Consider the following 17,762-nt stretch of genomic DNA (forward strand, 5'->3'; position numbering starts at 1 on the left):
TTTCAGAAAGAACCTGTCATCATAATGCACTAGACACTTTATTTTACATCTTTACATCATTAAACACCCCAGTGAAGAATTAGCAGGCTTGTAAAACTGTAAAGCCAATTAAACATATCTGATTTTGCAGCTCTGGGGATTTGTGCATTTCTGTGCCCATTCTGGCACAGGCTGTAATGGTACCAAGTTGAGTAGTAAAAAAAAATCAATTTGAAGACCTCATGTAGAGATTGAGTGGGATGGGACTCTTCTCACTTTGCTGTTCAAAATGTTAGGCCTCCATTTCCAAGCCAAGGTGCTCTAATGTTGCAAGCATCACATCTCAAAAGGCAGAATTCACAGGCCCCAGCAATATCTTTTAATAGAACAACTAATACAGCTGGAAATAAATATTCAAGATTTCAGGCACATTATCCTTTCATCATATCCGAAATAGAAGCAGCAAACTTCAAAGCTAATGCAAGTAGAGAACAATTGTTCAGAGTTTAGATATGTTAATCAGACCATTTTATACAGTAGATGGTACTTGTGGAGTACACAAGAGATATTACTAAGGAAAGGAATGATAACGAAGTTACCTTGTACAGCAAGGAAAAGAAATATATTCCGAGGGGGAGAGGCATCATCTGCAAACCCCCTGTACCCAACAAGTGAAGATAAAAATGGCTCCAAAAAGCAATCTATTCCCAACAAGTGAAGATAAAAATGGCTCCAAAAAGCAATCTATTCCCTTCTAAGGCAGGCTGGATGAGTTACCCCGTGGAGGACCGCGTCATCCCCTCTCTGCTGACTCCAGCAAAACCTGGAGCAATTACCCGCGAGTCGTCACCTCGCCTTTCGCGAGCTAGCTCCTGACAAATCCCACCCTCAGCGAGGCCACACGAACCAATTCTGCCAGTAATTAGCAGCAGTAATTAGCCAGCAGAAGCCTGGCTGGCTCTGGGCAGCTGTCCCTGTACCTTTGGCCAGTGGCTCCACGGTGATGATCTCGCTGCTGTTGCCTCTCCCCGCAGCCGTCACGGCCACCACCCACACGCTGTACTGGCGGTTCCGGCTCAGGTTGGGGATTCTGTAGGAAAATGAGTCGGGAGAGGCTTCAAACTCGCTGATCACCTGTGGTGGGAGAGACAAATGTTTCCAGGCTAAAATAAGCAGTATTTGGAGAAAATGTGAGTGCTACAAAGCCTGTTACTTCAGGGCTCTGCGGATGGGTATCGATTGCTCCAAACAGATGGCAGATGGCAATAAACAGAGCAGACACAGCAACTTGTTGCAATCCATTCATATTCAGTGAATTTGTGCCTGTGCCTTGTTTACAGATTGGTTTTCTTCAGACTAGGACTTTTATGTGCCATTCATTTTTACAGGGTTGGATAAACAATGGAAGTGGATAAATATGGCTAAATTTTACCATCAGTAGTTCTGACAAACTGATTCAGCTCTACACAAAACTTTCCCCATGGAGGATTCAGTGCTGCATCTGCTGTGAAATCTGGAGTTTACTATTTCTGTCACCTAGAACCTTTGATGTTCTTTATTCCAGGGTTTTGGTGGCTTATCTCTTCAGCAGTAGAACAAACCAAGGAATAAAACTGTGCTCTGTAATAGACTGTTCAAACTTCCCCCAAGTCTAGTTTTGTTTAATCACGAAATTACTTCCATTCAAAGACTCCCAGCTGAAGGTCATCTCAGCCAGTTGGCTGCATTAGCAGGGAAGGACAAGTGCTGGAAGAAATGCCAGCTCAGTGTCTCCTCTGTCACTCAAGTGCCTGGGCCCAAGGGCTGCAGCAGAGCCAACCAGCTGCTCTGCAGTCCCTGCTATCCATGAGAGCTTCTGCATCCTGCTTGCAGCAGCCTGTGCAGGGCAAGGTGTGGAGGAACACAGAGATCCCTCTGAGGGCTTTGAGAGCCTCAGCACAGGAAGTGTGAGGAGGGAAATCAGCTCTGAGCAGTTTTACAGTGCTCAGTATTGCCACTTTTATTTCTGACACGGGCTTTGTGATGCCTGCATGTAAAAATAGAGGGGTAATAAAGCATTGGGATGAATAATACTCACTTACCCACGCAGTGCTGAGCCTGGTAATGGCTAACTAACACTAGGCTAAAAATAATTAGAGGGTTAATGACGTAGAAAAGAAGATTTTTGCAGGAATCAGCATTAAAAATAATGCATCAATGTAATCTAAACTTGGTTCAGATTGACAAAGTGTGCAAGGAATCTCTTTGATATACAAATATCTGCTTGTGGTAAAGGCCAGTTCCACCTGATTAGCATTTCAAAAGGTACATTGACCTGAAAACATTGGAATATGTAGTCCTTCAAAGTGAATTCCAAATAAATAAGAGATGTTTCTGAGATATCATTAAACACCTCTCCATGTGAACTGGCAGACAGTTTCAGCTGCTGAATGGGTCACTGCTCTTGAGCTAGCCTCTCCTACAGCCTGGGGAAGAGGGGAGTTCATCTCCTCTCACATTTGAAATCCAGAGTGAAGACATCTGTCTCTAAGCCAGGCACCTCAACTCCCTTCAGAGACCATGCAAAGGCTTCTACAGGAACACATTTTGTTCCTTCCATAGACACTGATTTTCCTGGGAAGACTGGCTTGCTCTAGCAAAATTCCCTAGGCTCAGAACAAGCCCAGAGGGGGAACTTGCCATATTTTCTAGTCAAACTCATTGCTCCTTTGCTTGTCAAAATGCCAAATTAGTTTGTCCTATTTAGCCGGAGTTTGCCTGGGTTCCCACTTCTGATATGAAGAGGTCAATGCAGCCAGACACCTTTATTATTACGTGAAATATTGCAGCAGCTTTTGAGAACCATCTGCCTTGACATTTACACAAGAATATTGGACAAATGCCCGTAGCTTGACAGGCTGGATCTTTGTGAGGTCATACATAAAAATTAATGTATTGATCACGGCAGAGGAAGCTGAAATTTAATATTCATGAGGCAGCATTTCCTACAGTTAATTTGAAAGTCAAAGAGGCCAGGCTGTCTCTGGCACTTAGGCTGCACTCATTAATGCAGTTACCTAGCACAGGTTCCTCCTAAACCACCTACTGACATGGGTACAGCTAAACATCACAGAATTCCTCAGGGCTAACTTTCATTCCAGCAACCATCAGCTCTTTCTCACTGGAACTCCAAAGATGGACAAACAGCAGGATTTTCTGCTGTAAAGCTTTAAAAATGCTTTGTTTTCAATTGCTTTCTTTCTTTCAGCATCATTCATCCATTTGCATCTGTGGCTATTTTAAATGTAAAATTAATTACTCTCAGAATTAATTTATTAATTGAATCTGGTAAATGCATCTTCACTAAATTAACCACTCTCATTTTCCTCAAACAAGCTGCTATTGCAAAAGATTTTGGTTTCTAACTGGTTAACACACATCTTGTTTTTCCTCAGCTCACATTCTCTTTTAAACACTTGGGGATGCTTCAGTGACAAAGAATCGATTTTACTTTAAACTTTTGCCTGTCATTTCAATTAGCCTAACATGCCAGAGACTTTGATTACACAAGAAGAAAAAAAGGCAGCTTTGTCAGCAAAGAGAAGATTAAACAATTGAAATAAGAAATATTTAAAGGAATGTCACCTTGTCACATATTGGCCTGTGCATGTGCCAGTATAAAACATAAACTGCTGCTCAATCTTAGAAGAAGTAACATGCTTGCTCAAGGGATTTTTTTTCCTAATTGCTATTTTTCTTCAACTTATAGATGATGGGTTAATTTTTCTTCTTTTTTCTTCTTCTTTTTTCTTTAGTTCACTGTCTAAGAAGGAGAGACAGAGATCAGTCTCTGAAAGCCAGCAAGGGCTGTGAAGAATAAAATGAAATCAGAGTCCTTTACCAGGATGCAGTCAATCTACTTCCCCAACCAGGCAATGGCAAGAGATGCTGAGGAAGAGCTGGTGCAGGGAACATCATTTTCGTCTGCAACTCGAGCCCTACTGGTGTGCATTTCTTGGTACACTTTGAAGCAGCATGCCATCTCCTGGCACTTCTGACTCCTTTAAAGCACAATTTAATAGGTAATGTGCATAAACTCTAATCCCTCTGCCTTCTATTTTTAATTGCCCATTCTTAACACAACCTGGGAAAAATTCAGAAGAGTGCTATAGAAAAAAATACATTTCTAACAGTTTTCCAAGGGAGTTTCCCAAGCAAGGATTTAAGACAACAGATAGCATTTACTGTGGGCTGCAAGGTTATTTAGTGAAAGGTAGCCTGCACCTTGCTTACAGCTGGTTTCACACATTAGATAAGTGAGCTACAGATCTCTATCTTTGCTCTCTGCAAGTTGCAGGAAACCTTGAAGTGAACTGGGAAAGCCATATAGAGACTTTAAGGAGTGAAAAGGAAGAAACAGCCCAGGCTTGTGGTGTGTGTTGTGAGGTAAGAGCATATACAAGTTGGTTACCTGTGTATTGGCTGCCTCATGCTGAAAATTAAAATGAAATATAAATATAAATGTAAATGTAAATATAAATAATGCATGTACTAGCTAGAGTGGGGTGTGTGTTTGCACTCCAGTTTTAGGTAGAAAATATGGCATCATCTAAAAATGGAGCTGGAAGGACTTGGAGAGATCACCTGAGTCTATCTTTCTTCTTTAAACCAGGTTCATCTGTGTCTGCACAATTTCAAACAGATGTTTCCCCAACCTGATTTTGAAGACTTACAATAAAAGGAGATTTTGCAACTCCCTAGGCTGCACAATCTATTCCACTGCTTGACTAATCTCATGATTAGAAATAGGGCTTTTTTAATCTAGCTTGAGTTTCCCGCTGCAGTTTCAACCCACAGCTTCTTTTCTAGTCCATTAGGAACATGAAGAATAGATTATTACCTTGATCTTTGCACCAGTCTTTAATCTACATGAAGTTTTATCGTTCCTTTCCCCACCAGTACCCTTATCTTTTTACAACTAAATAACTCTGGTGCTTTCAACATTGTCCAGAAATCTCATTTTCTCTATCAGTTTCTCTAATAATATCTTCTGTTATCCTTCAGACTGTCTAAAGATGGTCCATATTTCTCACTGTTTCCAAACCTGCACTCAACAATTCCAGGGATTCTCATTTGGCTTTTCAGGACAGGGTTATAAAGGCTGTTAATGTTCATCTTGGGAGGCACAATAACCTCAAAATCCTCTTCTGAAGAATCAACAGAATTGCTCTCTACACAGTACTTTTGCAGTTGGTTATTCAGGGTACCCATTTTCTTGCTAAATTTTATCCAATTTTTTTCCAGCCCAATTTCCCAGTTCATCAAGACCTGCCTGAATTGTGCTTCTGTCTCCTGTGTACATGCAATCCCTCCCAGCCTGGTATTCCCTGCTAATTCAATAGGCAGCCTCTCTATTTCATTAGCCAGGTCAGTAATGGAGCCACTGAGCAGAGAGGGCTCCGGAGAGACACTGAGGCTGCTCCCTCCTGCCCACAACAAGGAGCCACTGGATTTTTTTTTGCAGCCTCCCACAGAACAGCACTGAGTTTGTTCTGTCTGGCCTGAGTTAAATCAGTGAAATGGTGTTTGCATAGCTGGGTCTCTCTCAGCAAACATCCCTCCTCTGGGCTCAGCTCCACTGCTAGATGGGAGAGAGCCAGGTGATGAGTTGAGCACTCCATCCCAGTGATCCACTCTGATTTTAACTCCATTTTGTGCTGCTCTAAATAGCTCTTTTCAAAACAATTCTGCTTTGGGGGGGCTCATGATAAACAGTGCAGGCTGACATCAGTCACCATCACATCCTGCTGGGGCCAGGTGCTGCTCCTTGGGCCCTGTTTCATCACTGCTACAGATGAGGCCTAGAACAGGCACTGGGCCTCATTAATAATTAAAGTAAGTCTTCAATTCCACGTGGTAAAAGCACAGTGATCTCCATCTTTTTGTACAGCTCCATCACAGAATTGTCTGCCTGGCCCTTCCTCAGGCATTGCTGCTCCTGGAAACCACAGAATCATCAAGGCTGGAGCAGAACCTCAAGTCCCACCATCACCCAGCCCCACCAGCACCACCCCAAACCCTGTCCCCAAGGGCCATATCCAGACACCTCCTGAACACTCCCACAGACAGTGACTCCCTAAAGATGTGAAAGTCTGCCTGAGGTCACAAATTGTACTTTTCCTGAGGACGGCTGGCTTTTGCCTTCCTTTCACAGATGGACAGACTCACAAAGCTCCAAATAACCACTGATCCTGGACCATGGTCTCCAGTAAGGAAAGTCTCCAGTAAGTAAGTGTCTTGGCTGCCCCTTTGGTCTAACAATGGTTTCTGTTCAGGTGCTGCCTCATGTTTTGAAAGGTGGCATCTGTTTTTCACTCAGCATTATTGAAGGTAATTGTTGGAAACAGAAGCTGTGCACAAAAGTGAATTTAGCTGCCATCCAACATTATAACTCCAAACCTCCCTGGGTAGATCGTTTCAAGGCCTGACCACTCTTTCAGTGAAATTTCCATCTCCAACATCCAATCTGAACCTCTCAGGTGCAACTTTAGGCCATTTCTGCTCATCCTTTTGCTCTGGACATGGCAGAAGAGACCGACCATTGCTAAAACCTCCTTTCAGGGAGTTTGAGAACAATGAGGTCCCTCCTGAACAAATTAGAGAACAATGAGGTCCCTCCTGAACCTTCTTTTCTCCAGACTGAAGAACCCCAGTTCCCTCAGCTGCTGCTCTAAGATTTGTTTTCCAGACCTTTCCCAGGACACACTCCACCACTTCAAGGTCCTTTTGTGATGTGAGAGGCCCAAAACTCCACACAGAACTCGAAGGGCAGAGAATACTGAGATGTTTTATTCTAAAACTCACATTTTAGAGTCTCCTGGACTCATAAGTAATCCAGTACTGGGAGCTGCATCAAGCTGTTTCTACCTGGAAGCAAAGTGGGGTAATAAAAAAATCACTGTCTGTATCAATAGAGAAGGAACTTCAAGCTCTGCATCCCTGAGAAGAACAGACAGAGCAGTGGCCTCTCAGTGAACTCCCTAAAGATGTGAAAGTCTGCCTGAGGTCACAAATTGTACTTTTCTTGAGGACTGCTGGCTTTTGCCTTCCTTTCACAGATGGACAGACTCTCAAAGCTTCAAATAACCACTGATCCTGGACCATGGTTTCCAGTAAGGCTCTTGGCTGCCACTTTGGTCTAACCATGGTTTCTGTTCAGATGTTGGTTCATGTTTTGAAAGGTGGCATCTGTTTTTCACTCAGCATTATTGAAGGTAATTGTTGGAAACAGAAGCTGTGCACAAAAGTGAACGCAGCTGCCATCTAACATTGTAACTTTTTTTTTCTTTTTCACCTTAATTGTGGAATTAAAATGTTAGAAAGTTTCAGATGGAAATTTTGGGAAGAACAGCAGCAGCTCCTTGCCTTCCCACTGGCAGGAAAATCCCAGCCCATGGAGTGCCAGCTGTGCCTGATTCCCACCTTGTCCCCAGCCCAGAGCACTCAGTGCCACCTCCAGGGCACACCTGCAGGGATGGGCACTGCAAAGCTCCCTGGGCAGCCCCTGCCAAGTCCTGAGCACGCTTTTCATGAGGAAATTCTTCCTGATGTCCAACCTGAGCCTTTCCTGGTGCAGTTTGAGGCCATTTCCTCTTGTCCTCAGAGCAGAGCCTGACCCCCACCTGGCTCTTCCCTCCTGTCAGGGAGCTGTGGAGAGCCAGAAAGTCCCCCCTGAGCTCCTTTTCTCCATGATAAACACCTGGAGCTCCCTCAGCTGCTCCTGAATTCTCATTTCCAGGTATTACAGCTGGAAGAAAACCCACTGTCTGGACCTCCAGGTAGCTCACTTAGGGTCCACCACCTGCCTGTCCCTTTGGAGCACCTCCTGGAGAGTCCCTGAGCCTCCTGAGGAGGGAAGCAGCCCATGGTGTCATGGGCTGGTGACCACAGGAAGGTCAGGACACCAAGGACTTATTGTCAGAGTGTATTGATATCCCTGGGTGTGAGACGAGGTGGTGAGACAAGAAGGGAGGTTTATGAAAAAATCAATATTAAATTTGTTTTGGTAGGGCTTTACAAGGAGACCTTTTAAAAATCATATAAACCAGCACATCTTCAGAATCAATTTATACTCTGTCACATCCCCTCCTGAGGTCTGCTCTCTGACAAAAATAAGAGAGGTAAAAAATGTACAGTTGACAAAGCAATTAAAATAATGAATGCACTGTGTTTGGGAGCTGGCACCAAAGATGTGAAGCAACGACAAAAAGGCTAAAAATAGAACATGTGGTATATTAAATAGACACATTTTAAATACTGTCCAATATAAGGTTCTAAAATAACCCCCAAATTATGCACTATTTCTATGCTAAATAAAGCACAGAGGAATTAATAAGCATAAATATCTTCACGCTGTAAAAAGTGCAATATAGATACAGTGATAAATACTGCTTGTAATACACAAATCAATGAACACATATTTAAAATTCAACCTTACAGAATCTGCTGACTCTAAATAAACTTCTGTTCAACAGTAACTTTATCTACTTAGCCAACTTCTGCCAGCTACTTCTCCCTTTTTTTCCAAGAAACTTTCAGCATCCCTCTAATCACCAAAAGATCTACAGGATTTAACAACAAATAATTTCTGCCTTATAATTGCATCAACTCTACTTTCCAAAGTTTTCTTTTATCCAAGTCTTTAATCTGGAGAGAAAATGAGGATCAGAAAGTGTGATGAAAACCCAAATTTGGAATTTAGACACATCCTATGCAAAATCAAGACAAAACTTGTGTCTGCCTGAAAGAATTGAGTGGAAAACACCTGGATGATGGGAATTTATGACAGCTAATAGTTTTAAGATCTAGGTTAAGATAATTGTATATACTTCCACATCTAGTTTATGTTGCTGGTTTAAGATAAGCATGTATACTTTCTCTAGGCTAAACAAAGAGAAGGGAAACTTTCAGAAGGATATTTATCCAGTTTATCACAGACATCTACCTTCTTTCCTTAATGAAAGAAAATCCTTGATGACCCCAGAATAAGTATTTGTGACTCTATTCAAGGTGACTGAAGTCAGATTAATTAAATATCACTTAGAGTCTGTGAATTACAGACCAAGAGCAGCAATTACTCTCTTCTTCCACAGAGCAACCCCAGAGACTCCTGTGTATTCTGGTTAAATCACAGAATATATTTTCCCTTAGTGGGTTTAAATAAAAGCAAAAGAATGAAACAAATATAGAAGTTTAACAGGCTTAAGAGTATGTTTTTCACAGTAAAATAAGCAAATCAAAAGGATCAATAACTGTCTGCCTCAGATGTTGGTCAGTTTCCAATATTGATCATGTTTTCATGTAACTTGACTTGGGCTTTAGCCAAATATAAGATCATTTCTCTCTTCTCCATCACTGCTTTGCACCTCTTCATCTACCACCTATTCCAAATCCAACTGTTTCACAGAAATATTTCCAAGCTAACATGAATCTTTGCTGGGCTTTCAGCTTTTGGATCTTCCTACACCCTTTGGAGAAGTCCAGAAATGTAGATCACAGTTTCCAAAGACTCCTTCCAACACAGGTGCCTGGTGTTGCCTGTAGGGTTTGCACTATGAGATAATTCCTAATCACTGCCCCTATTTCAGCACTGGGGTCTGCTTTGTGCTCTGGTTCCTCATCCAGATAACCCAGTTTACCATCTGGGATCTTTGGAGGAATAATCTCACTCCATTCATCTCACTCAACAGTTCTGGAATTTCTTCTCCTTCCAGTCCTCAGGCTTATGGTCTTTTGAGACCTCAGTCAAAGGTGGGTTTGAGGGACAAATCATCTCTCAGCAGAATCCCACAGCTAAGCAACAGTTTAATCAACCAACATTTCAAAATTACTGTCAGGATTAAAGACCAGAGAATAAACTGGTTCTTCCTATTTGAAATCTAAGGTTTTAAATATATACCTGTATGCTTTGCAAGTTTTTGTCATATGTGCCAATCTTTGGGCCCTTGTGCTAGAAAGTGAGTTAAAAAGCTGAGAAAATACAGACCAGCAAAATCATTGGCGTGTCAATAAAGAGTATGGCATCACCCAATCAGAAATACACACATCAAAGTCTGTTTTGACTTGATTAGGAAAGCGTACTCATTATGGTTGTTGTTGCTGTTTGGGTTTTGCTGATCTGCTGGTGGGTCACTCACTAATAGAAGCAAACACATTAAACAGCATTTTCCTGCTGTTTCCAGCAAAGCAGGTCATTAATTTGTGCATCACTCTATGCTTCCTCCATAGAAAGCCTGGAGATTAATGGAAAGGAGTCATGTAAGTAGAAGTGCACTATAAAAGGATAATAAATGGAAACCATTCTCCTTTCTCAGTGATTTTCCTTTTCAGGACACAGTCAGTTGGTTCTTGTCTTTCCTCCACTCATGTGAAACTCAGTTAAGATGTGAAATAAGGTGACCTCACTCCCACTCTCTGATTTCCTGATAGTGAGAGCTAAAAGCAGAACTTGTTTGGGAGCCTGTGCATAGAAAGTGCTCAGATGGGAAAGACAAAGAGTCCTGCCAGTGGCCTAAAATGTCATACGAGTTTTATAGGAGAGTTTAAAATTATAAGACATCTTGGTATCAATTTAATGTGTTTCTTTTCCTCCAAGGGTTGCACATTAACCCTAGCACTGTCTGGTTTCCCTTGTTGTATACAGATTTTTGACCGAATTTTCCAGTTTTAAACTCCCTTATAATAATAGAATTGAGATTGGAAGGTTCCTCTGGAGGTCACCCAGTCCAACCCCCTTCCCAAAGCAAGATTAATTGCATCAAGTTGCTCAAGGACAAGTCAAGTGAAGTCTTGAAGGTTTCCACATGTGGAGATCCCACAGTCTGGCCCCCAGCTTCAATATTTGACCAGGATCTCATGGTAATACTTTGCCCCAGCTGATCAGAATTTCCCATATAAAAAATTCCCTGTGCTTGTGCATAGGCACTTTTTCATCCTTTCCTGTATCAAGAAATCCTGATCCTTAACCTTCCTTCTCCTGCCCTCAGCACCCTCCTGCTTCTTTAGGAGAAGCTTTTTACCTGTTCTGAGATCAAAGTTTCCCAGGCTGGCTAACCTGTGTGTCACAGCCACGTTTTCCAGACACTTTCTGACACCTATATTTTATTTAATCTAATCCCATTGATTCTTCCTTAAGCATTGCACTGACCTGAATGCAACAAGAGGTCGGTGGTTATTTTTAGGGAGTTTTTTTTTGTCTTTTTTTCTTCAGAAAACCCCCAAATCTCCTTTTCTGTTGCACTTGGAAACCCCTGGCATGGCACAAGTGCTTGAGCAGCCTCCTGAGGAAGGAGCTCAGTTCAGCAGGAACTGAACCAGCCTAATTTCTGTGCTAGGATTCAAAGTGTGTTCCCTGTGGGTGGCACCATGGGGGAAAATCCCCCTGGCAGGGTGGGACAGCAGTGACAGAATTTCCCTGAGACCTGGGCAGGATGAGTGCCACGAGCATCCTGCCAGTGCAATGGGAGTCATCACTCTCAGAAGGAATCTGGCCACCATGGGACCATAACACGTGGCTAAGAAGCCAGACTCTACCAAAAGTTGGACATGGATATGGTAGGAAGTGGGGAGAAGCAAGAATGTAGCCTATGAGTTAGCACAAAGGATAATTTTTCTAACTTAAATTCTGGCATATTCTGTTTCTTATATTTGAAGAATGGAGGATCCACAAAGTCTCATATTTCTGTATTTTTTCCTACATTTTCAGAATTAAAAAAGAGAAAGTTTTGCCTAATTATGCCTGTAGAATACTGCAGACACAACAATTAAACAGTGTGAAATTGGATCCTTGCTTGCCCTTTATCTTGGCCAGGGAACAGACTGCAGTGGAGAATCTTTTCCATTTTTCGCACATTAATCGTATTTGTGGTTTGAAACATCCCAGGCAAATACTGTCCTTAGGGCTCCAAATATTTAAAGAGGAAATGCTTTTTGTTCTATACAGAGGCAGCAGAAGTTTTAAAAGCTTCTGCCTTTGCAAAGCAAACTGAATAGTGCAAGAGGCAGCAAATCTTCATTTTATAATATGTCAGGCTTGTATAATTGTTATGTTTGTAATAAAAATATGCACAATACGACCAACAGAGTTAATTATTTTTCCTGTTGGTGACTTAAACACCAAAGCAGCGTTCTTGTGTAAAGGACTGTTGTTAACCTGCCTAAAGTCTATTGCATGGACTTGTTCTCAGCAATAAAATACAATCACAAAGAATGCAGCCTCCCCATAAATTTACCTTTAGCCCTGTCCTCTTCTCTTTCTTCTCACTGATGCCTGAAAACTGAGTTTGCCTTTCTGCTTGAATAGCAGGCTTCTAACAAAGTTATTTTGCAGCCAGGGCTCTGACTGATGGATGAAGTTTTTAGGGCTCCATACCTGCAGCTACAGCACTTGCTACTTATGGTGGCAGAGGAGATGATAAAGACACAGGTCTTTTATTTATTCTCCTCCTCACCCTAATTTAAGGCCTCTCCCTCTGTCAGCTACTTGTCTCTGCCAGCAGTGAATCAAACAAGAACTTCCCTGGATATATTAAGTGTATCTGCACAGCAGTGTTGGCATTTGAGCAACTCTGCAGCAGGCTTGATTCACTGCAAAGCAGCTCTGAATAAAACAGCTTTTTTAGCTCACAATCCATTTCAGAATAAAAGATAACAAAGCATTTTTGTTAGAAATAAAGCTGAGGGAGTGTGTCCTATATTAAATATGTCCTGAGGGTTGCATTTGTTTAAAAATGTCCAACTTGGCTTCTGGAAACTGAGCCTCCAGTGTTATCCCAGCACACAGGGCTGCTACAGAAGATCTCTGCAAGCCACAGCTCCTGCTGATCTGCAGAGCACTGGGACAGGGACCCACAGATACATGTTGAACATATTTGTACATATATCTGTGTGTGCACATATGCATTTCTATGTACACACACCTGCATGAAGGTAACAGCAGGATCATGGAAACACAGAATGGTTTGGGCTGGAAGGGACATTAAAGATCATCTGTCCTGGGGGCAGGGACAGTTTTCAGAGCTATCCATGCATATATCAGCAATTAATAAAAAGCACAAAAACTCCATATGCCTCTGCCTGGGGCTAAGGTATGGTTCCATGATGGTTCATACAAATCCCTGTGTAATGAACACCACAAAAATACAGCAGTAAGATTTTGTTCAGGCCAAAACCAGCAAAAAACCCACAAATGTTCTTGTCATTGTCCATCTCTGAGGTGCTCCAAAAGGTAGCCACAAAATAGGAAGTTTTGTATGTGAGAGACTCACATGGTGGAGAATAATATTTAAAGCTGAGGATGTTTATTTTCTTGGGGATGTAAATACAGGAAAAAATGTTGTTAGCAAAGCCCCAGGAAGCAGCACTGCAGCTTTGTGCATGGAAAGTATGTGGAGAAAGCAGCAGCACCATCTGGTGTTCTCTCCAAGCCCCCAGAGAAGTTCCTGATCCCCACTGAGAGCTGTCCTCTAAACTCTGACCTCTTTAACCCACTGAGTGCCAAATGTATGAACTGTGATGGAAAATCTCCGACTAGTTTACATTTAAAGGTGTGCTAAAGATGGTCTAGTTTGCTGCAATTATGAAATTAATGGATTTAAGAGGCAGTAATCCCAAAACATAAATCAGAGAATCACAAGATGGTTTGGGTGGGAAGGGACCTAAAAGACCACCTTGTTCCAACCTCCTGCCTTGGGGACAGGGAAATTTCCACATGCCTGAAGCAGTTTTGGAAATTTCTGGAACAATATTTTCCTTTCCTATCAAACCAAGATTGCATTTCTTATCTTTGGTGAGAAGTCCTGCTTAAAACTGAAATTCAGACCTTGGATATAACCAAATCCAAACCTCAGATATAAAACAAGTAAATATCCTTTTCAATCCACATGAAAATAAATATACATGGCTATTTAGAGAGAGCAGTTGGTCCTTGTGTTTAAAGATTGCTGAATTTCATTGTGATTTAGACAGGAAGAAAGATAACCTGATACTCCATTCAAATTTCCTCCTGTCACTTTCTCAGCAAGTAAAAGCACATAGAGCTAGATTGGGCAAATATTCCAGGCATAAATAAGCCTATTCACAAGCAAATATGTTTGTTTGTAAGTCATTATGTTCCTTCACACATGAATACTCCAGGCAAAAAGGCAGGAACTTAGATGGAAGCAGGGTAAATGAATACACGCCTCCAGCTGCAACAGGGCTCCTGCAGCTGGTCCTGGAAAGTGGAACTTGTTACATTCTAAACCAACCAAACCTTGAAAAATACTTCATTTCAAATGTATATTTTGAAATTATTTGTGAGTTAATGCTCTGCAATAGGTTTTAAACAAAAAATCTGATAGGTGGAATAAACCAAACTCCACTCTCACTTCTCTCTGTAGCTCCAGGATCTCCCTTTGACCTTGCTCTGTGAGCAAAGGCAGGAAAGGAAGCAGCAGGGAGAAGACCAAGGACTGGTAGCTGCAAATGCTGTGTCAGCCCTGCAGAGAGGGGCTGTGGCACTTACTGTGGGGTAGGGGTGGGAGCAGAACACGGTGTATTTCCTGATGATGCCGTTCAGCTTCAGGGGAGGCAGCCAGGACACAAAAACCGTGGAGGCCGAGGCAGCAGCTGCTTTAACTCCAGCAGGAGGACCTGGAACTGGAGAAGCAAAGTGTGTTAGAGTGGCCCAAGGCAGATATTCAACCATCCCAGTGTAACAGAGAGGAGTTAAAAGGAAAAGGGGAGTGTGCTGCTTTGGTGGCTGTGCCCCCATGGGCTGAGATGGACACTCTGTGTCAGGGAGCAGCCTCCACACTGCCCATGCCATGGAAAAGGTTTGGGGATGTGATCCCATCCTTAAGAGGGGAGAAACTCTTCTTCAGAGGGTCCCAAAGCAGAACCTGCCACTGATGGTTAAACTTTTGTGAAGTATCCCCTCCAGCCTGTAAAAAATCATAGAATGAACCAAAGAATGGTTTGGGTTGAAAGGGAACTTAAATATCTTCCAAACCCCTGCCATGGGCAGAGACACCTTTCACTAGACCAGGTTCCACAGAGCTTCATCCATCCTGGCCTTGGACATTTCCAGGGATGGGGCATCCACTGAAAAACCTGTGTCAAGGCCTCACCACCCTCACAGTAAAAATTTTCTTCCCTAGATCCAACCTCAATTTCCCCTTTCAGTTTGAATCTAAATGCACACGTGAAAATATCTTGTCCATGGTCACAGAAATTGCCAAACACCACTTTATAATAAATGGCCAGCTTTGAACACACAACCCATGCCAAAGTGTTATAAATAATGCATATATGGACAGTTTAATGGACATCCAGAGCAGAGCTGTGAATTTAATGAAGTGGAGGGTAAATGAGCAGTTTGCACTGCCTGGTGTGACCCATGGCCAGCAAGCGCCACGATGTGTGAGCAGACATTTCCCCTCACAGAATCCTTGTCCCTCACCCTGCCCTCAGCAGCTCAGACCTCTCTCTGGCACTGCAGAATATCTATTTCTCTAATTACAGCAGCTATCTACATAATACACAATAATACAAAGTTATCACAGAGAAATAGCTAAAAACCCCTGAACCTCCTGTCTTAAACCAGTGGAAAAGGCTTCAGTTTGGAAATGCTAAAATCTGGCTATGTAATCTTAACTACATCCCTTTGCAGCCCTGCATTTTGGGAAAGGTTTTGATTTCATGAGCATATGCTGTTTTTCAAACACACATTACACTGTACAGTGTTCTCCACCTTTGGAAACACTCTTTTACTAATGTGCAAAATTGCTAGATTTATTTTCCTGCATGCTGGAATATCACATTACACACAAGCTTGTACCCAAACAAAACAAGGGCTACATTTAATATCAGAATAAATGGGTTTAAAATTTCCTGAAAAACATGCCTTGGGCCAAAATATTTGAAAATATATTTTAAAAACTGTGAAAATAAATAATTTGAAAGATATTATAGCACTGTGTGTGCTCAATATTTATGTCACATTATTAAAATAGTTATGTTGAATTGATAATTGCTATGTAGGTTATTAATGACAAAATGAAACAATTTTCTGAACTTTGCTCTCTACAGAACTACTGCTTGTGAGGAATCTGATTTTTTTTCTGCTTTCATGTAAAACTACCAAAATATTAAAATTTCTAGTGCAATTACCATTGCAATGCTTGATCAGCTTTACTTTCACAGAAGACAGTCATTGTGCAGTAGAGGTACAAAATCCCTTGTCCTGATATTTGTAGATAAATTCTGAATCTTTGCTCTACCTCATTTAAGCAAGCAGATATTATGCTGCTACAGAACTTTGCCCATAAAGAGAAGTCAGCCAGCCTGGGATCTAAATTTGCTCATCTTTTGTGTAAAAACAATGTGAGGAGACTCCCAATTTTATATTTGCATAGGTGGTCCTGGAAAGATGTGAGAAAATTGACAGCCCCCACTCAGTGCAACGTCTCTGGATGTGCATTTTCTATTTATAGTGTGCTGAGAGAGCTAATTAGGCATCAAGTGAGAACGTCACGATGATAATTGCATGCAAACCCAGCCCCTCACTGCAAAGGGGCTAATTCAGTTAGCAGCTCTATCCAATGCAGAGTAAATATTGATGCTTGACAGCATCCAACTTGTTATTTATACCCAGCTCATTAGAAATGCTATTTGCTCCTGCTGCTGAGGAGTGAAAGCTGGCTCTCCAGGGTAATTACCTAACCCACAGGAGGATTCCTTTATGGATAGCAATGTTTTCTGGAAATCACTGCAAATAGATGGATGAGGTTAATGCAATTTATTGTTAAATTAGGGTGTGATCTATAGGGACGGGTTCTGATGGTAATTGGTCATGGCTGTCGAGTGTTGAGGGATTAACTCAGAATTCATCTGGCATCTTCCAGTCATTGGGCCTATGTGGGAAACATTTCTGTGTTGCTGTTTGGTGTGAGACTAGCAGAAAGAGGGGCCAGAAAGAAACTCAGGAAGCCATTTAGTAAAATTTTAAACCCAAGGACCCCTGCACCTCACTGGGTTGGAGTCAGGCAGCAGCTTTTGCAGTGTTGCCAAACTTTTTCTGAATACTCATTTATTGGTCCTCTTTTTACTGCACTGCTGGGTTGTGCACATGAAAGCTGTGTGTCATTCCACTGTGTGTGTGGAAGTGTTTACATTTCCTTGGCAGGAATCCTGCAGAATCTCATCTGGCGCTCCACAGACCCCCACTGTTCTCTGTCCAGAGAGTAAAGTCATTGATCAAACCCATCCCCTGGACCTCATAACAGCTATCTCAGCATCAACTGAAGCATTTCTTACTAAACTGGGTTGCTTGGGCATCTGGAGAAGTTGTGGCTGGCTGTGGCACTCACATTCTCTGAACATGATTCCTTCACCCAGGGTTTTTCTCCTGGGAAGCTGAAAGGCAGCGAGAAAGGCCTCAGAGAAAAGGAAAACAATTCTTAACTCATTTGCTTCTCCTCTGTTTTGCTCATGTGGAATGTGTTTGGAGATTGTTTCATTGGATTCTGGTGTGAGTTGTTTTCACTCATTGGCCAATTAGGGCCAGCTGTGTTGGGACTCTGGAAAGAGTCACGAGTTTTCATTATTATCTTTTAGCTTCAGTAAGTATCCTTTCTGTATTCTTTAGTATAGTATTCTTTAATATAATATAGTACAATAAAGTAATAAATTAGCCTTCTGAGAACATGGAGTCAGATGCATCATTCTCTCCCCTTGTTGCTGGACCTGCATTTTCAATAGCTGGG

General features: G+C 42.0%; 1 protein-coding gene across 2 annotated transcripts in view; it reads right to left on the reverse strand.

The window, feature by feature from the left end:
• Positions 1-17,762, reverse strand: part of DSCAM (DS cell adhesion molecule) — a 471,606-nt gene that overhangs the window by 64,010 nt on the left and 389,834 nt on the right. For both annotated transcript variants that reach the window (XM_030957750.1, XM_030957759.1), the window contains exons 20-21: positions 14,522-14,655; positions 960-1,113 (exon numbers count right to left, since the gene is read on the reverse strand). In XM_030957750.1, the coding sequence (XP_030813610.1) occupies positions 960-1,113; positions 14,522-14,655 (288 nt within the window). The remainder of the gene's footprint in view (positions 1-959; positions 1,114-14,521; positions 14,656-17,762) is intronic.

This window comes from Camarhynchus parvulus, chromosome 1 (assembly GCF_901933205.1).
Source record: "Camarhynchus parvulus chromosome 1, STF_HiC, whole genome shotgun sequence".
Taxonomy (NCBI): Eukaryota; Metazoa; Chordata; class Aves; order Passeriformes; family Thraupidae; genus Camarhynchus; species Camarhynchus parvulus.